Here is a 21,023-nt window from a genome sequence, read left to right as displayed (position 1 = left end):
TTCCTACTTTGCGGGGGGTGGAGTGGGGTGGGTCGGTGGTCTGGAATGTAATACCCACGATAAGTGAGGGAATACTGCTCCAGTCAGGAACCTGTTCATAAGAAATCTTGGGACATGTGGTTCCCAGGTTTCTAGCCCCTGCAATACAGAATGGAGCCAATGGTCAATTCAGCATAGTGATTGACTTGGGTATAGGAAGAGTCAAAGATAACTGGAGTGTCAAGTTCGGTTGATTAAAACAATGATGATGCCACTGATGAGAAACAAGAATCTTCAGGGCGGATATTTCTCGGTCTGTCTGGAATGTTTCATGTCTGAGATGCTAACATAAAATTAAAAAGGACATGTCGTATAAGAAGCTCTTAGAAATTCAGATTTGAAATTTCAGGGAGATTTTAGAGCTGGATATAGAGATTTAAGAGTATAACCTATGAGGTGATAATTTAGCTGTGTAACAGGATCAATTCATTCAGGAAAAAACTATAGAGTAGGAAGAATACAGCCACGTACTAAGTTAGGAGAGAAGGGTGAAGGAAAGGCATCTGCAGAGCCAGAAAAAGGTGGTTCTTTTTTACTTCATTCCCTTCTGTTTCTATTTCTTGAAGAGCCTTTCTCATTTGATTTCAAGATCTCACTTGGTTTTTACTGCTCCTTCCTAATGCTAAAGCCCAGGTTCTTTGCTTTGTCCAGTGAGCTCATCTGCTCATAGACGGTGTCATTTTCTACCTGTACATAAACAATTCCAAATGCACATCTCTAGCCCCCATCTGTAAGTCTTTTCTGTCCCACCTGCCAAACCCATGACCTCAGGTGGTTTGTTGATCCCATTTTCTCCCAGCTTTCACTTGGTCTCGCCATGTCAATTACCACCCATGAAGAGCAGTGCTCTGCATCTCCCGATTGGGCCTTTAGATCCCTTCTTCTTCCTTTTCTAATTCTTTCTCCTTTCTGACACTGTACTTGGAATCACAATCTATGTGGGAGTTTAAATGGCTGGAACTCAGCTGTGAGGCATACTGGGAAGAGGAATGTCTAGGGCAACAGCTTTCACTTTTCTGATTTCTGATTACAATGCACTGTAATAAATACATTTTACATCATGACTCAACTAACACATAACAAAATTTTCGTGAATCAACGGTCCCTCTTAATTTCATATGATACAGTCTGATATTTTCAATTCTGTCCTATTTTACTTAAAAAACAAGTTGTGACTGACTCATTAAATCTATTTCATGATTCACTCATAGATCGTGACTGTAGCCTGACAAACAGCTTACAGAATTACAGCGTTGGTATCCTGAAGTGTAGGTTTAATTTGTTGCTTTGCCATTGACGATATTACTCTGGTTGTTCCCTTTAACTACAATGAGTGTTAATGCCAGATAATACTATTTGATCATTGCATTATTTTAAAGGCGAGTCAGACTGTGTTTACTTAGTTTTGGTTGTACTATAGGACAGACATAGTAGAAAAAAAAAATTTTTTTTTAAATAAGTTCTAACATACCAGAACCTGGTATCTGATTTGTAGCCACGATGGCTTTGAGTGTCAGATAGGCAGGTAGAGATCTTAACAATCCTCCCACTTATTTAAAGAAAACAATATCCTCCCAAAAGAAGGAAAGGAGAAAAAGGAAGTGCTACCTGAACAAAAGCCTTTGTCCTGGCTCCTTCCTGATAATGTTTAGTTTGTAGTAGTGGCGCAGGGCTCTGGACATTTTCTCATAGGTCATGTTTGTTCGGTTCTGTTTGTTCAAAGGAGGAAGAGAGAGAGAGAGGGAAAAAAAAAGGCACAAAGACACAATGAAATGAACCTCAGAAAAGGCACCCGGGGAGCTATTAAAATAAAAGCTCTTCAGCTGCTCCTATAGCCCTGCTAGTTTGGGGAAGCTACCTGCTAATCTGCTGCCTTCCAGGTCCATTAGTTCCCACCCCTTTGCTTTTACACAGGTAGCGGCCGAGGTTTCTCCTAGTGAATCACCCTTTGTCAGAAGCCCCAGGGCTCTAGCTAACAGGGCATAGCCCTCAGTAACCTCCCTTATTTCCTTTCCCAATACCAGCCCTGCTCTGCCCAAGGAATTTCCTGCAGGCTCCCACTACCGGAGGGTCATCCTTCACCTTCTGACCCACAGAGCCTTTTCTTTTCTTTTTTGTTGCAGTGACCTTTCTCAAACTGTGTTTCTAGTATGTCATCTTAAGGAAGAGATTTTTATTGTTGTTTAAATTCCTGTTCTGGAAGCAGGAATACAGTGGATCCGAGCCCCGGGGCTGTGGCACAAAGTAGGCGCTGCGGAGGATTTTTCTCAGCCCCTCACACGGAAGTGTCTGGCAGTGGGCCTTGCCACATTTGGTCACGGCCCGCTTAGGTCCTCTAAGGCTGCAGCCAGGACAGCTCGGTCGCTGGGGCCCCCATGTCCCCTCCCATTTGGCTGATCTGGCGTTGTGCCACTACGGCACCTTGCTGGCTTTGATCCTTGTTGGATCTTGGTTACTATTTTTTTTTTAAGTAGGAATACAGATTTATTCATTCAAGTGTTTTGGGGGGGCTGAGGGTAGGGGGAGGGAAGTTCTTTGCTCTATTTATTTTATTTTATTGTGGTAAGAACACTTAACAGGAGACCTATCCTCTTAACAAATTTTTAGTGTATAATACACTAGTGTTAACTATAGGTTCAATGTTGTACAGCAGATCTCTAGAACTTACTCATGTTGCTTAAAGGAAACTTTAGTTGACTAGTAACTCCTAATTTCCCTCTTCCCCCAACCCCTGGCAATACCATTCCATTCTTTGAGTCAATGAATTTGTTTATTTTAGATACTTCATGCAAGTGGAATCAGGCAGTATTCGTCTTTCTGGGACTTCCTTATCACACTTAGGATACTGTCCTCAAGGCTCATCCACGTTGTTACATACTGAAGACTTTCTTTTTTAAGGCTGAATAATATTCTGTTGCATAGCTCCTTTATGCAGTCAATCATGGATGGACATTTTGGTTGTTTTACCCACTTTTTATTATCTACACACTTGAATAGTTTTCCTAACTCTAAAAGACTACCTTTTAAATTCCATTTTTTCTTCTCAGTGTGGGAAATAATGGGGAAAACCTATTTCTTGTACTGTCTGCTTTTAAAGGGGGATGTTTTGAAGTTGGGATGTGAGTATTTTGCATGTGGAAATGGGTTTTCGGGAACATGGGAACTTCCGACAGAGCAGAACGAAGCCACATTTTGCAAAGCTCCTTGTGAGTCAGGGAGCCCACAGCGCTTCCCTGCTATCCTGTTCCTAAGGATGGTGGGGTAACAGGGCCGGGTCAAGGTCAAGGTGATGTGAGTGAGGGTTTTTCAGACCTCAGCCCTAACAGACCAGGCAGGATATGCTGAATTAACTGGCACGTGGCCTAAATAACAAACGGAAAGGGGCATCTTTAATTATCTCCTTCCCTTTGCAACTGTCTAATTGTTTGCCCAGTAAGGAAGAAACTAAATAATTACCGGCAGGCTTAGGAAGCAGAAGACAGACAATTATCCTCCAACCCTGGGATAAAGGCTTTCTTTTGGCACTAGTTTACGGAACAAATATCTGGTGCCCTTTTACCTTATGGTTTCCCCACAGTCGAGCCAGTCCATTGGGATCCACTATCCGGAATATTTTGGATTCTTTGTCCTCCCATCGGATGAAGTTTTCGTACCGGCTGTCAGAAAGCAACTGATAGACGTAGTCCCAAAGCAGTCGACAGTCTATAGGGGAAAAGGGCAAGAGAATACTGTTGAAAACGTTTCTTGTGGAGGCCAAGGACAAGAATCAGAAAACAGGCAAGTAAGGAACTCCTTTCGCCTAGTTTGAATGGGCTGCCTCACTTCCTCGCCTTACAGGGAGACCTATGTCCAGACAGGCATGTGGGATGGTGCTGGGGAGGGTGACCTGTCTTTTGAGGGCCTCAGAGACCATCCAAGCCAAGTGCCTCCTTGCACAGATGGGGTCACAGTAACCTGCAGAGAGGAAGTGACTTATCCATGGTCAAGACCAATGACTTGAATTCCAGCAGAGGCCACAGGAGAGAGAGAATTGCAAGCTTGAATTGCAAATGGGTTGGCTCTGAAAATGGGCTGAAGAGTGGGCTGGCAGGGTGACAGGGCAGAAGAGTCCCAGCGCTCCAGAGAGCAGGTAGTGTAAGTGGTGGCGCCAAAGTTATGCTGGGGTTGCAGGGGGATACTGAGACGAGAAGACTGGGGTCGGCTAAAAAATAGCAGAAAAAGGCGTGATGCGTGAAAGGCTGTGGGAAAAGAAAAACTGTGACTTGGTGACTGTGACCATAGGAACTATGATTAGCATGTTTTTTTTTTTTAAAAAAAGAATACAACTATTCTCACTACAGCATACTTTGGAGGTCTTTAAAACTGTTTTATTGTAATGAAAGCAGGGTGGAAAGAAACCCAGTGCAAAAGGTCCCCTTTCTCTAATTCTGTTGTTACAATGGACGCTGGATCATTTGGTTAGGCAACAAATACTTAGGAAGTGAGTTAGTACAGGCCAGCCTCTGGGCTTGGCCTTGCCTTTTAGCTGTGGGTTGGCAGAGATGTAGTGCACGCCATTCCTTTCTTCTAGTGCTTTCTGAGTTTGTGCTATAATGGTATGTGGTTTACCCTCCAGCAGAGCCTTGACAGGTGGATGGGGATAGATGGGTACTTTCTAGGGATGGAGAGCTGATGTTGGACTGGCCTTCAGATGAGGAAGAAGAGGCCCCAATTTCCAGGTGTTCACTGTTGATTCTGGGAGCTTTTCCAAGGATCCTGCACTACAACATGCTGACTTCCTCTGTTGGGCGAGGCCTGGGAGACCTGGGAGGGTGTTTCTGGGTGCGACTGGGAGTATCTTCAAGCCAGCACATTCACCTCCCAGAGAAATAAACACACTGTTCTCTGGAGTATTTTTACAGGAAGAGGAATTGAGTCAGGTCACCTTGGGCAAGTTTCTTGACTCTCTCCAGGTTCTGTTTCCTCATTTTTGAAACGGGACTAGCAAGACTTACTTTACAGGATTATTGGATGAGTGACAATGCGAGTGAAGACAAAGTAATAAAGTAATGAAAGTAACAATGGTATTTTTGGTGCTCTTTGAAGGCATTGTGCTGTGTACTCTGCAAACATGGCTGCATGTGACCACCGTGACACATGAGGAGGCAGGTGCTGTTGCTCTTCCTATTTTATGAACAAGGAAGCTGGGGCTCACAGGATTTCGTAATTGACTCAGTGGGCACAGCTTGTGAGGGGCATGCATAGGGTTCCAGGCTCTACGTGACTCTGAGGCCCATGCTGTGCCACACTTTTCACATGAACAGATATACAGAAGCTGGGGAACAGGTATACAGCTGTACAATTTTAGGACTTTTCCAGAGCAAGGTCTAACTGTTTATTTGCACCCTTTATGAAATCCAGACTTTTTCTCTGAACAGAAAGAACTGGCGTAAAATATGACATTTCTGGGAGTCTTAAATTTTTCTAGGGACTATCATGAAACTTAAAATGACCATAAATCTTTAGTGTCTCTTACTGTGTCCTTCTCCCCCAACCCTGATTACTTGCATCTAAAACTTAATGTGGTGTGTGATTTACTGTGTTTTGGAAATGGCCAAACGATGTTAAAAACAATGACACTGGGCTCCTGGAGTCCGAGCTCCATTCTAACAGAAGCTGACCAGCCATTTCCATCACCACCCCTACCTGCCACAGCGTTCCTGCTGCCAGACGGCAGGCTGAGGGGAGGGGCGGGGGCAGAGGGAGGAATCTGGGCATCATAAAGTACCTGGAGAAGTCAAGGTCATGCTACTGCAGACTGAGAATAACCTAGCTCTAGGAAGAGGGCTACTCCCATTTTTTGGCAAAGCATCGATACAGGCAATGTGTCTTATCCCTGCTTCCACCCCCTCCACTTACAACATTTTTCCTGGAGAACTGAGCTGTGGATTAATTGCTCAGGTTTGGTCTTGCCATCAAATGGCAGATACATTTTGATTTCCCATCACCTCTTCCAACTGGAAAATATCTGACAAAACCAACTATCATCTCATTAAATGCTGGTAAACGGGAGAAACAAGGCGTGTGTGTGTGTGTGGCAGAGAGTGGAGGAGCAGGGGGCAGGTGTTGTATGTAACTGCTGTTTCCTGTTACAATCATTTTTACTACAAAGAGGCTTGATGTCTGGTTTGGGAATGTGATTCTCTACAGCGTTCATATTAATAAAATTTAATAATAAAAAATGACCTGATTGTCCTGTGTAGTTTGATATAGACATTTTGCCCTTATGAAGGTGACCAATACATTGGCAGTCCTCAAACGGCTGGTTCTCCTCATCCCCATGTGCACAAGGACTTTCACGTTTATTGTTTCTGGTGCTTCTCTTTTACTGTATTGGTAGCATCTATTTCTCATAAGACAGAAAAATGTAACCATTTTTCAAGTAAGGGCTTACCCAGCTGGGGGTGGGGGGAGCATGCTGGTCTTTTGTCAAACTGGGATGTTTATGCAAACCATTTACTACAAAAAGACCTGGAAGGTTATCTGCTCTTCGGTTGGTAAATGAAGGGTGGGCTTACCAGAGAACAGTCTTTACCTGTAAGATTCAAAACCATTTGTAGCTTGAAAACTTTTCCCTTTCATAAGTGTGAAAATAACCTAAACAAGCTGCTATTTAATCATTTTAAATGGCATTTAATCCAGCAAAGCCAACTTTAGCTGAGTAATAGAAATATGTTGACATTCAAGACATATTGAATTAGTCACTAATGGAGGTAGTAACAGGAATTTTGTGGCATAAAGCAGTTGTTTCAAGCTCACGGTGTAAGTGGCTTTAATGACAGACACTATTGATTGTTTTTGTTTCTTCAGTTAAAAATTATGCCAGATGGTAAAAATAACTGCCTGACCACACACGTTTTTCTTCTTTTTTCACAACTGAAGCTCGAGCCATGAGTTATTTTTGTTTTTAAGATTTCAATTAAGTAAAAGGCAGATCCTTCTTACTTCCCTAGATGCTTTGGAGATTGTTTTTCAGCTTTGTTGAAATCCATGTCTGCACGGGTACAATGTCCTTTTTCTTTATAAAACTGAGGTATAACAGACATGTAACAGCATAGTATTAGTTTCAGGTGTACAACATTACATAATGATTGGACATTTATATCTATAGGGAAATGATCGCCACAATAATTCTAGTTTCCATCTGTCACTAGACAAAGTTACAATTTTTTTTACTGTCTTGGCAACTTTCAAATATGTACAAAAATATCTCCGACTATAGTCGCCATGCTGTACCTCACATCCCCATGACCTATTTATCTTGTAACTGGAAGTCTGTACCTTTTGACCCCCTTCACTCATTTTGCCCGTCTCCAAACCCCCCCCCCTCTGGTAACCACCATTGTGTTCTTTGAGATACAATGTTCTTTGATCATCAAGCTTAATACTATGTAATAAAACTCATCAAACTCTATAAACAAAATTACGTCCCATTATAAAACAGTTGAACATGCATATAAAAAATGTTATATCACAAGGTATTCAGTCATTAATTTTAAGGGCATTCTCCTAAAGGGCCTTCTCTATCAAGGCACATGGATATTTTAAACAAATGCCTATTATTTGGATTGTCTCTTCCATGAGAGGAAGTTTATGAAAGGATTTAGCTAGAGTACAATGTCATCATGAAGAGTCATTTCCCAATTGCAGAAAGACGGGGCTCTCTCTTTCCTGTCCTGTAAGGTACCCTGGGTGTCTATAGCTAAAAGACATTGTAAAAAAAAGTCCCTTTCTGTGGTGAGGAAGAAATATTTTCACTCCCATGTCTGTCTCTTATCACTGTATAAATTTATTGAGCAGAGATTGTAAAAATGATGGGTAACTCACACTTAACCAACATGGTTTCCAATGGAAAAAAAACCATGCTAGACAAAATCTGAGTGGGAAGTCAAGTTATTGACAAAGGAAATGTTTCATGAGGGTGGTTAATTTAAATTTGGTAAAGCTTCTAAGAGAGTAATTTTATGTAGTTTTTATTGCCTAAGTGGAATTTTAAATGAAGGTCTTGAGACTGGAGTTCTGTGGGTATAATCTCCAAGAAGAAGAAGAAGTTGAGTGTCCCTGTTTAATTTTTTTATATTATGAAAAAAAATAAAACATATTTCAGATTCAGCAACAAAACAGGGAAATAAGATGCAAAAAAAATAGCATTATTTTCCATTATAAAAGTAACCACAGTTTCTAAACTCTTGTTTCCTATGGGATATTTGACAATATTTGGAGACAATTTCGGTTGTCAAAACTGGGGTGAATGTTACTGGCCTCTAGTGGGAGGAGGCCAGGGATGCTGCTAAATATTTTATCATGCACAGGACAACCGTGCACATCTAAGAGTTATTTGGCCCAAATATCCAGAGTGCCAAACTTGAGAAATGCTGCTCAGAGAAACATGGAGTTTACAACATGCAGGGGGTGACCTGCAGCTGGCCCCCCACGCCCTTCTAGATAAGCCATTACCTAGAAGCAGAAAGTTTCTCCTTCTAAATCCAGTGCGGCCAACTGGTGTTGATGCGCAGAGGTGTGTTTACAATGGATAATTGCTTGTGCTTTGCTGTGGCTTAGGCAAACAGAAACCATATGTGCACAGTGGCAAGCTGGGGGAGGGAGGAGCTGAGGAAAAGAAGACATCTATGCTTCCTGGCTTCATGGGGCACTGGGACTGCAGTTACAAACAAGGCTGGACCTCTGCACCTCCGGCGGCCAAAGGTGTGGAGTGAGGCTGGGAAATGCCGGTATCTGCCACGCAGGCCTTACAGCTCAGCCTGAGCCGTCACCGGAACACAGCACCGCCCGTCCCTGCTTGGCTCAGCTGCGGGGCAGCCTGGGGATCCCTCCCCAGGGACTGCAGGGAGGTGGGACGCTGTCTGCAGAAATGTGTACCCTTAGGCACACGGGAATTTCCAGTCTCAAGCCCCTTCTATTGTTTTCCATGCAGCCACTGTGCCATTACTGTATCTTTTAAAAAGGCTGTCCTGGAACTACGGTCTCTTTTAGGGTGCTTTGATCTTTCAATAGTTCACGGTGAAAATAAAGTGCAGTGACTCAGTCAGAGTGTGAGAGGTCACAGCCACTTGGACAGTGGACAGTCCTATTGCACTGAAGGACCCTCCCCTCCCCAGGGTGCTCATCTATCTCCTCCAAATATGGACAGCGGGCAAAGCCCAGAGCAGGCAGGAGGGAGTGCAGGGGTTCATCTCCAAGGAAATAAGGACACCGGGACGCCCCGAAGGGCACCCTTCCGCAGGCTAGCATCACCTGAAACAAACACCCGGCACAGAGGTCAGTGCCCCGAGCCGGCTCTGGTGGGCAGTGGTGCTGGCTGCTCCTGCTTTCCATGGCCCTGGCGCAGAGCAAGGGAAAATGGGGCAGAGGAGGGACTCTAATGCATAGTAATTAACCTACTTGTGCTATACATTTACCTATTATCTCCTCAGTACTCAAAAGAGCCCAGAAAGGGGTATTCATCATCTCATGATCCCGGGAAAGGCAACCAGGCCTCACGCACATCCAGCAGCTTTCCTTGGGAGACTGGACTGAAATGTAACCATGCTGACTCCAGAGCCCACGTGCCCCAAAGGCCCCCCCGGCTGCCCTCCACCTCAGGCGGGCTGTGCATTAGGACCCGGGCCAGGAGCCCTCGGGGGGCTCTGGGCTGCAGGGGTCTGCGGAGGGTTATCTGCCTGAGGTGGTGTAGGGGGACGTGGTTCCTTCAGCTGCTACTAAAATTCTGAGCCCTTCCTCTCATGGAGACGTCCCCTAGGCCTGCCCTTTCTTTCCTCCAAACACAGGCACACAGGCAAGGGTGCAGGCAAAGGCGCGCACACGCCTGCCTACCCCACACCTCACCGCAAAGGCCTATCATCGCTTTCGTACTAATCCCTTTAGACTTCCTTTTATGACACTGCTTTTTCCCCTTCAAGCCTGCTCCTGAGGCTCCACTGGAAGCGAAAAGTCCAGAGCCTCATCGGAAACAATTTTACCAGCACTAACTACCGCTGGCGAGGAAGCCCGAGGGAACAGTGCCGTGTGACTTCCCCGTTCTTGAAGCCCCAGAGGATGAGCCTCCAACTGCTTACCCTGGGGTCTCAGGCTTATTTTTCTTCATCTGATTTAAGATTAGAGGCTTCCAGGATTGACTTTCTGTGCATATAAAACTCATCCAGTCAATACAACCAGATCAAGAAAGCACACTGTCCTAGTTTAGGGCCAAATAAGCAATAAAGAAGTCGCGATGTCTCCATGATTAGAATTTTGTTTCTGTTAAAAATGTAGCCCTGGCCGGGTGGCTCAGTTTATTGGAGCGTCGTCCTGTGCATCCGGGGGTTGTGAGTTTGATCCCCGGTCAGGTCACACACCTGGGTTGCAACGTTTCTCTCTCTCTTCTCATTCCTCTCTTCTAAAATTAATGAGTATACCCTCTGGTAAGGATTTAAAAAAAAATTTTTAAAGGAAGCTTGAGAGATAATCAACATTTTTAAAAAAGGACCCGAAAGCTTGCCATGAAGCATGTTCTGTGAGGGTTGGGAATGGAGAGAACATGGCCTGGGTTGGGAGGGGCGAATCCTGTGTTTTATCTGCTGTAGGATCAACCAACCAATGAAATCCTCACCAACTGTGAGAAAGTTCACATTTGCAAAGCCAATCGAGAGGCTTACACAAAAGCCAAGACAAGCACCAGACAAGAAGTATCCTCCATTTGGGTGGGTCATGGACTTTGAACAACCAGATTTGACAGACTTCCCAAGTCCCACTTCTGTGTAGAAAAGGAGGGGCTCTGAATGAATTCTAAAGCACTGTCCCAATGAATCCTGCTTCCTTAGCAGATAGTCGGATTAAGCCCAAGGATGCAAGAAGCAGACAGGAAGTCTGATCACTCAGGTGTTAATGCAATTGAAAAATTTTAAGAGAAAGCCAAATTGACTTCAATTTTTTCTTTTAAGACTTAGCTGTCTATAGTTAAAAACAAAGCAGGAGCTTAGTTTGTTGGGTGGCATAATGAAAGAGGGATATTGCCTAGGCCAGGAAAGATGCATATTTGGCATTTAAGATGCTCTGCCCATCACCTAGAAAAATGTCTGAAACACAAGAGAGACACGATAATTTCTGAATGAATGAATGATTTAACTATACAATTCAAAGAAACTATTGAAAGGAATAATTTCTGTTACTTAGCTGTCTTTCATTTATGTTGACGACTTTATTGTAACCGTTGGGGACTGCTCTGCAAACAGCCTGCAGCCTAGAACTTGCGTCTCCTTTCTTACATCACTTGTTATTGTTCCTCCCACATGTCTTAGGTTTGCCTCATCCTCTAAAGTGCAAGTACTTCCTCGAGAAGATGAACAGTGTTTCCTTCTTCCGCGTGCTACCTTATGCCTGTGATTCCAGCACACTGACCAGACACATAAGCGATGCTGTACAACAGGAGACAGCAAGCGTTTTCTGTGACAGGCCGATCAGTAAGCAGTTCAGGCTTTGCTGGCTGTACCATCTCTGCTGCAACTACTCAACACTGCCTTTGCAGCACGAAACCAGCCAGAGACAGTGCTAAGTGACTGGGTGCGGCCATGTGCCAATAAAACTCAATTTACAAAAACAGGCAGTGGCTGATTTGGCCCACGGGCCCAAGTTTCCAATCCCTGCTCTGGAGTCCCAGGTCAGAAGGAGACAAGTGTGTTGGAAAGAATGCTAAGTGGAAGCTTGGTGCAGGACTCTTTATGTGTCTGAACCTCCTTTTCTTCATCTTTCTAGCTCTGAAATCATGGAGTTCTAAGAATGAATTTCAATATACGCTGAAAACATGACTCACGCCATCACCAGAGCTACACTTCATCAACTTATGGTGTTCACTGCCAACATTCTCTTTGCTTACAAAACACATCGGTGAGACACAGGCCAGTAAAACTTTTGTGGGCTGAGAAAAATGTCAGAAGGTTGACAGATGCTGCCCCTTCTCCCCTGCCCCATGAAGCAATCCCTTCCTAAGGATAATAAATAGAAAATAAGCACAAAAGGAAGCAACTTGTTCACTGTTGCCATTAGCTATTCAATAAAAAATAGAAGCCAGGATCTTGTTTCCCTCTGGCTGATGTTAAACTCTCTCCCAGAAATGCCAGCCATTCTAATTTGTTCAACCCAATAAATAAACAACACCTTTAAAAATAAGCTACGTGTTATATTTAAATAGATCTAATTAGTGGTTTGTATTGAAATTGTCAACTGCCTCCAAAATTTCATTTATTGCTTCTTTTAGTTTTGCCCCAATATAAATACCTGAGTAAACTATTACAACTTTGCATGTAGTCTCTTAATTGTATGATGCATCTCAATATTAAAAAGTGAGCCCTGGCTGGTGTGGCTCAGGGGACTGAGTGCCAGACTGTGGACTGAAAGGTTGCCTGTTTGATTCCCAGTCAGGGCACATGCCTGGGTTGTGGGCTGGGTGCCCACCCGGGGGCATGAGAGAGGCAACGTATCAATGCTTCTCTCCCACATTGAGGTGTCTCTCCTTCACCTTCTCCCCCCTTTCTCCTCTCTCTAAAAACAAATCAATAAAATCTTTTTTAAAAAAGTGAAAAAAAATAAAGAACTGATGAAGTGTGAAGGATTTTTAATAGACCTGGATTCTTAGATTTACATTTTTACCTGAAGTAGAAAAAATATACTGGACCTTATCTTGTTGATGTTTTCTACATCTGGAATAACTGCTTTTGCCCTAATTTCCACTTGTCCATATTCAAAGCATTCATCTAAACCAGTGGTTCTCAACCTTCCTAATGCTGTGACCCTTTAATACAGTTCCTCATGTTGTGGTGACCCCCAACCATAAAATTATTTTTGTTGCTACTTCATAACTGTAATTTTGCTACTGTTACGAATCGTAATGTAAATATCTGATATGCAGGATGTATCTCATTGTTACAAATTGAACATAATTAAAGCATAGTGATTAATCACAAAAACAATATGTAATTATGTATGTGTTTTCAGTGGTCTTAGGTGACCCCTGTGAAAGGGTCGTTCGACCCCCAAAGGGGTCGCTACCCATAGGTTGAGAACCGTTGATCTAAGACCAGCTAAAAGCCCTCTCCTCCATGAAGTCTCCCCTGATATGCTACTCCCACCTCCTGTGGTACTTAATAGGAGTCCTTTGAAGAAACCACATACTGCACTTAACAGCTGTGTTCAGCTCTTTAATGAAAGATTCTTACCTCCTAGAACACCCCACCCCCATGAATGCAGTACAGTGCCTTAAATGCCGAAGGTATCCAAATGCATAAATCCTATTGTACCTGAGCAAATTATATCTGAATGGATAAGAATCTGACTTTATTATTTGATCAACACTCATAAATAGTGTTCCTATCCATACCCTCCAGCTATGGAATTCATCAGAATGACATTCTACAGCACCTTCATTTCTTTCTGCTCTGTGCTTACACAAAAAGTCAAAGGAACTAAGTCTTCTCATCTCACATCTGCTTTATAGAGACTTGAAAGACTATTATGGCTGTTTAGCAACGACAAAACTTTACATTGTACATAGAAATCACCCAATGAATTTGACCTTCAATAAGTAGAATCAATTTTACAAGGATCGGAGTAATCCAAAAAGACACCAGAAGGACTGGGTGGAGAAACAGGGCTCCCGCAAACGAAACAAAGGAGCCTAGAGTTGTGATGAGTTCTCTTCGGCGGGTTACAGAATCAAGACTAAGTCTTAGGTCATAGACTGTTGGAGGTAGAGTTAAGAGTGTAGAGTTTTCAACCCTCTCACCCTTGAGAAAAACAGTGATTTTTATAAAGTTAAATTAGCTAATTCTGCATTGGGTTATACTAGTTAATACATCCACCTGGAGAAGTTTAAACTTTTGAATATACCATTATAGCATTAATAAATAATCTTAGGGTATTCTACCATACTACAGGAGTTAACACATTCCCCCAAAGGATCTGGGTTATTTAACATGAATATCCTGATTTCCTAGAATCACCAAGTAAAGCATCGATTCTCCTTTTTTGTGTGTTCTTAAAAGAGAGAGGACACCCATAGGAACCAAGGTTCATCACTTGGTTGGTACGATATTCCACGGAACGCCTTACTGATCAGACTACATCCATGATCCAATAATTCTGATGTTTGGGAGTAAGCTTTAAAAAATAGTAGCACAAATTTTAAGGGTCTAATATTTTAAAATTTACCAACCTAGTAAACAAGGGAAAAATAACTCCCTAAGTCTAAAAGACTTCACTTTTCTTATGTCACAGAGGAAGCGGACAAAGCAGACGTCAGGAAAGCGGCCCCACAAGGGCAGCGACTGACAGGGCGGCAAGGCCACCCTGCAGTCACCCAAGCCCTATCTGACCTCTGCTTCTCTGGGGTCAGTTTCCTCTGTGGTTTCCCCTGTCCAACTGACCCATATAAAACAAGTATAGTGGTAATAAGCTACTTCAAAGCACTGCCCTGAGAATTATAAACAAGCAGGAAGTATCTGCAAAATGTCCAGTACTGCTGTGCATTCCATGCAAGAAACAACATGATAAGGGTCTTGCTGGAAAGCACAAGGTAGGTCGTTTATAGTATTCACTGTAATATACTGACCCGACCGACCTCTTTCTCTTTCTCAGGAATTTCTCAGGGTTGGTCTAAGCTCAGCTTCCTTTCTCACCTGATCTTCTTTCCACAGTTTTTTTTTCTTTCTATTATTTAAAAACCACTTCTCTAGAAAGGTAGAGAGAATAATCACGTGACCCCTTGTGCACACCCCCTTCTACCCCAGTCATACGGCCATCAGCTCTGGGCTACTGTATTTTAAGTAGACTCCATCCATTCTTCCTGCCCGGCCCTGCAGGATCTTTTGGAATCAAGTCCCAGACAGGGATAATTTCATTTTTCATAGTTTTTAAAACACAAAGTCATATTTCTTTGCTATTTTATTTTCTTGATTCAACATTCCTGATGTAAATTACTTAAAACAGTAAATTGAGGCAACACTGGAGGTGCACTTGGGGCCAGAGAAATATCTGGAAACAAAGGATTTAAATAAAATAGGGAAAAGAGTCTGGACAACAAGTTGAGGCAGAGATAGTTAAAGAAGTTGGCAGGACTCCTGGTTGTGTGGTGTTAACGAGCCCTGCTCCATCCTGGGGTTCAGCAGGAGCTTTGTCCTGGGGCATGAGCTCAGGGGGAAGAGGCATTTCCCACTTTTACCGGAACAGGCCTGACCCCTCCTTCCCCCATGCACTTCTCCCACTACTGAACACAAATCACCTTCCGCATCCCTGTAAAACCTTCCTCCACTCCTCCAGTCAAAGCGCTTCCACGGTGCTTAATTACCCTGGCACACAGTAAGTGAGGAATAGGTGAGTGAATAAGTGCTTGTGCACTGAATGTATGGGACATAGGACCTACTCACTCTGCCTTCTGTCTTAGATAGTGGTTTTCACATCTGTCTCCCAGTAAATTTTAACTTCCTGAGGACATCATTGTGTTTTAAATCGGCTCTGTGTCCCCTGCTTCCTAACGCATTTGTGCATAGTTGGTGCTCAACAAATGTCTCACGAATGGAGTGATGCGCCAGGAAAAGAGCTAACCTTGCCAAGTGATTAGAGGATTAAGCTTCTGGAGGATGACTTCACGTAAATGATGGGAAGACTAGCAAAATACAATGTGTAGATTTCCACTGGTTTCTTGTCTTAGGGAAGCAAATTAAGGCTTGTCATCATAAAAGAATTCGAGAGTGGTTTCCTCTGTCCCAACGACCCAACAACACCTACCGCCAACACCATAATTCTGTTTTTCTCTCCTACCCAACTCCCAAGGTGAAGGCTGCATGCAGTTACTGCCCACAGGCTGGAATTACAGGCCTGAGTCTGAGACAAAGGTTCTTTATGCTGTGTCTGCTTATTAATTAGCGACTGGGAACTTCAGGACAGGGCCATTAACATGCTCATAAACCTTTTATTTTAAATGTTTTTGCTTAGCCCTGATTCTGATGTGACTCTCCCTATAAGCTGGATGTAGGACATTTGTTTCTTAACATTTCTGAGGCTCATTAACTACTTCGTCCCAGCGGCTCATTAACTAGCCCATTAGGGATTCCGCTTCATCCAGGCAGAAGCCTCTGCTCGCCTCCGCAGAGCCTTTGAGGGCACTGAACTGGGAATGGTGTGAGGCCAGCTGCAAGGTCTCCCCTAAGGCTGCAGTGGCAGCAGAGAGAGTGCCCGCTTACCTGCTATCCTCCCGATGGGCATGGCGTGCTCCTCAGGTGGGGAGACGGAGACCATGATGTGATTCATGTACGTCAGGTCTTCCCGATGCGACAGGTTGATGGGTTTCCCCTCCCGATGCAGCCCGTCCTCGGAGAGCCTGGACTGTTTGAAATCCACGGAGTGCCGGGGGTTCAAGATCAAAGGGTGCATGATGGGGCTGGGCATCAACTGGATCACGCGTGTGCTCTCCTGCCGGGGGCTGGCTGGCTTCTGGTGGGACTCGGAGGACGGTGGGCAGTGATTATTCTCTATGGGAGACACTGACAGGGGGTAGGACTCCTGGTGGTTGTTCTCTGGGTGGAGCCGTGGTCCCTGGGCCCTCTCGGCCGGGGAGAGGCGGCGGATCATGTTGTCCAGGGGGGACCGGAGGGGCCGCTGCTCAGGGTCAGGAGACGGCCGGTGATTTGTCGTGATGGGTGATCTAGAGCGGTGCAACAGTTCAATGGTGGGAGGGTTGTGGTGCACACTCTCCACTGATGGCCTTGAGGTCCTCTGGACACAATTATCTGTGGAGCAGAAGGAGAGACAATCACAGCCCCAGTGAATGTCAGAAGAGGGACCTCGCTGCGGTTCTATAGCAGTCAACTACCGAGCGTGGGCAGGGTAGCGACTTTCTTCCCAGGAAGCAGTGTCGTTTTCACCACTTAAAAACAATTAAAGTGTGCATCCTTCAAATTCTTTTCCTGCCACTAGACCAGCTAAGAATGTCTACAAACACCCCATGAATCACCTACTAGCAGCTTCCAGGCACAAGGAAGCCAAACCTTCGTTCTTTACCTTTGACTCTCAGAGGCGGCTTTCAGGGTCCTTAGGGCTTCTCTCCAGGTGCTTTCACTGACTCGCCTTTTCCTGTTCTCCACCTCCAGGAGTTCTCGGCATTTAACAATAATAATAATAAAGCAACTACTGTATCCTAGGTACTGAACTGCACTGTTTCAGATTTCTAATACGCGTAAGTAGGAGATACTAACTACTGTACATTAATTCTATTTCACAGGTGAGAAAGTGGAGGCATAAAGGAGTTAAGCAACCTACCCAAGGTCACATGGCCAGCTTGGGATTAAAACCAGACTCCAATCAGATTCTAGAACCTATGTACCTGTTACAATATCTACCACTTTACTATGCACAAACTGGGGGGGAAAGCCATATCAAAACCTGCTGTAAGCATGAACAGTGGGCCTAATGTACAGAATGAAAATCTAATTGTACTTGAGAGAACATTTAGGATCCCCTTCTTTCTGAGTGCACAGACCCTATCTACCAGTGCGTAAAAACAGGCAGAGGTAAGTAAGAAGGAGGGATGGACACTCCTAACATACTCCCACCCCATCCCACCATCCCACCTGAACTTTCAAGGTGGTGACCTTCATGAAAGGACAACATCAGAAGTGTTCACAGCTCAGCTACACAAGAGTTTTGGAGGCTGGGTTGAGGGAAGACCCAGCACACATTTGACTTTAAGGGTCCCAGCTAAGGATAGGAAGGAGATAAATCTGCCTCTGAAAATGGAGCTTCCCCCAGGGCCTTGCACTCCATCTTAATGAGGTTTTAATGGCCGTATCTGTTCCCAGAGCTGTCTCACCAAGAGGAAGGGCATGTTTGAGGGTCCCTGTTCTGCTTAAAGACTTGTCCGTGGTTCTAAGTAAAGCAACTCAACGAACGATGACAATACCTATATGAAGAACATATAAAGGGAGTCCGGGAATCTGATAGGGTTAGTAAACAGAGACAGAGGTGGTGGTTTCTTAGAAAGTTTTACACAGCGTTAGCCAGAAAATGGGGACTCCTCTTGATCTCACCTATGATATGAGACTGTTAACAACAGAAATATTGTTTATGATCATTAAGAGATCACCTGCTTGAAGGCAAAGGGTTAATTTTGTGACTGCTGTGTAACCTGCTGCCATGAATTTAAAAGCACTTAATTGTTGGCATAGCTACCGGTAGGAGACTGGTTTAATACATTATAGTACACCTTTAAACAATGGATAACTATGCAGCTATGAAATGGAATGAAGAGTACCTCAATATTCTGCTAAGGACTGGCCTATAGGCTCTACAGTTAAGATAAGCAAAACAAGATGAATTATTTATGGTTTGCTACCATTTTCCTAATAAAGAAGAAGGGGCTTCCAGTTTCAATAATGGCATAATGGCTTCTGTTGGACTAACATTTCTACATACAGAAACACGAGAATCTGGATAAAATACATTTGTAAAACTTATCTGAAGGTAGTAAAGAAAACCGAAGGGGATTTTACTCTTGAAAGAAAGGAACTGCACAGAGTGAGATCCAAATTTACACAGCCTTTTCCCTGAGGATCCTCCTAACTCCATGCAATGTGGGGCAGCCAGAAAATGAATAGAAAGTTGCTTGAGGTATCAGGGAGTAGAGTATGAAACTGCCAGAATGCCCCTCCCTTCCCTCCCTGAAAAAGCAGGAGAGCAAGTCTCCTAAAGAAAAGAGCCTCAGAGGGAGAAGCCACTAAATTTGCACATGAAGTTCCCTCAAATCCTTAAATGTGCACTAACAGCACATGCGCAAAGGAAACTAAGGAGCTCAGTGAAAAGCAACAGCTGAATGTTTGAAAGATATGAGCAGAAATCTCAGGTACTGGCCACTGTACTGGAGACAGAGTTTGGAGTTGAAGTCGTATCAACAAAGCTCTGTAAACACCTCAAGCTGTTTATTAACCCAGGAGTTTATTAACCTTAGGAGTAAGAAAAATGCTCTAGGACAAGGGTATTTACCTGAGGGCTAATGGCAAAACTGAGATACATCTGTCCTAACTAAATGGAAGGCCTAGCATCCACAAATTCAAAGTGACAGGTTAGTTATTTAACTGCCTGTTAGAATAAAAGTCAACACCCTTCAGAGGAATAAAACATAATACAGAGTCTCTACAATGTGTTATCTGATTTTATTGGATACCCAGTATCCACTAACGGTTTTCTAGACAGGTGAAGAAGCAGAAAAACGTGATCCATAATCAAGAGAAAGGCAATCAACAAAAACAGACTGTGGTAATCTAGATGTTGAAATTAGCAAAAAACAAAACAAAAACCCTTGAAAGTAGTTATAAGTTAAAGCACTTAGAAATGATGGTCATAATGAGCGATAACATATGGAGACTGTCAGAAAAGAAATGGAAACTATAAAAAAAAAGGAGATTCTAGGACTGAAACACTGCAGTATCTGAAATGGAAGACTGGACTGGATGGACTGGAGAGCAGGCTGGAGATGACAGAAGAAAGGGTTGGTAAACCTAAAGGCAGATTAATAAAAATTAAAAACAAACAGATCCTCAGTGACCTTTGAAACAGCAGTCAGTGGTCTAATAAGACATGTAATTGATGTCTAAGAAGGAAAGAACAAAAAATGGGGCAAAACATTTTGAAGAAATAAGGTCTAAATTCTCCCTAAATTTGGTGACAATGACAAACTTAAAGGTCCAAGAAGCTGAGCAAATCCCAAGCAAAATAAATATAAGGAAAGCTACACCCAGGCACATCATAGTCAAACTGCGGAAAACCAAAGATAAAGAGAAAATCTTGAAAGGAACCAGAGGAAAAAAGACACACTATGTACAAGAGAGAAGTTATGTTACTTTGGCTAACTTTTTAAATACCGAGAGAGAGAGGTGTGTGTGTGTGTGTGGCGGGGGGCGGCGGCGGCTAACTTTTTAAATACAGAGAGAGGGAGAGGTGTGTGTGTGTGTGTGTGTGTGTGTGTGTGCGCGCGCGTGCGCATGTGTGTTGGGGGTGGTGGGGAGGCAGAATAAACATGTGCACCAGAAAGACATAAGATGGAGACCTATAGATTGAAAGAGACTGAAGAGACACATCAAGGATTTCCAATGTACAGACCCTTGCTTGGATCCTGGTTTAAACTGGACTGCTGGATGGACGTAATAGCAGGTTGTAGATGACAGAAGACAGTGTTAGTAGACTGGTGGTACTGAGGAACTATTAGTTTTCAGGTGATATGATAGCTCTACAATTATGACTTTATAAAGGGCCCTTATTTTTTCAGTCCTGTCCTGATATTTACAGATGAAGATTAAATTATATACCCAGGATTTGCTTTACAAAAATCTGAATGGTTTATCAGAGTAGGTGACATATAGAGGAAACAAGAATGGCCATAATGGAGCATGAAAGCTGGTGATGGATACATTTTGGTTCATTATGTAACTCTACTTTTGTATCAATTTGATACTTTTAAACTATAAAGAGTTTTTTCAAGTGCTTAATCGATCTTGCAATGATACAGGCTGGGAGGACAAATACTGACTTCCTCACTTGAACCCAAATGCAAATAAATGCTTTCAGGGTACTGATTGGGCCCATGGAGTTAACTTCAATGGCTGAAATTATTAGTATGATAGAAATGATCTGCAGTCTTTTAGGGATGAGGCAGTCTTTTCACAGCTAATATGGATCGCAATTCTGCTACCCATGAAAATGAATTCATCTTTCATCCATGGTTCACTTTTCATTTGTCACAGAATATGGCCATTGTAAGCAACTATTTTAAGATATTTGCATTTTGAAGTTTCATACATTTTCTTCTAAATGCCATTGGCAGAATCTCTCCCTTTCCTTCAAATCTTATTAAGGTTTAAGAATACTTAAGGATGATGAAGACCATGTACTGAAAAATTTTATTT

The 21,023-nt window shown here is 43.3% G+C and overlaps 1 protein-coding gene across 2 annotated transcripts in view; it reads right to left on the bottom strand.

Annotated features, from left to right (window-relative positions):
* Nucleotides 1–21,023, bottom strand: part of ETV6 (ETS variant transcription factor 6) — a 214,333-nt gene that overhangs the window by 2,760 nt on the left and 190,550 nt on the right. For both annotated transcript variants that reach the window (XM_090272850.1, XM_090272851.1), the window contains exons 5-7: nucleotides 16,311–16,856; nucleotides 3,599–3,741; nucleotides 1,648–1,748 (exon numbers count right to left, since the gene is read on the bottom strand). In XM_090272850.1, the coding sequence (XP_090128976.1) occupies nucleotides 1,648–1,748; nucleotides 3,599–3,741; nucleotides 16,311–16,856 (790 nt within the window). The remainder of the gene's footprint in view (nucleotides 1–1,647; nucleotides 1,749–3,598; nucleotides 3,742–16,310; nucleotides 16,857–21,023) is intronic.

Source organism: Furipterus horrens, unplaced genomic scaffold (genome assembly GCF_987537825.1).
Source record: "Furipterus horrens unplaced genomic scaffold, mFurHor1.1.pri manual_scaffold_4, whole genome shotgun sequence".
Lineage (NCBI taxonomy): Eukaryota > Metazoa > Chordata > Mammalia > Chiroptera > Furipteridae > Furipterus > Furipterus horrens.
The sequence above is the reverse complement of the archived record's forward strand: the minus strand, read 5'-3'. Positions and strand labels throughout refer to the sequence as shown.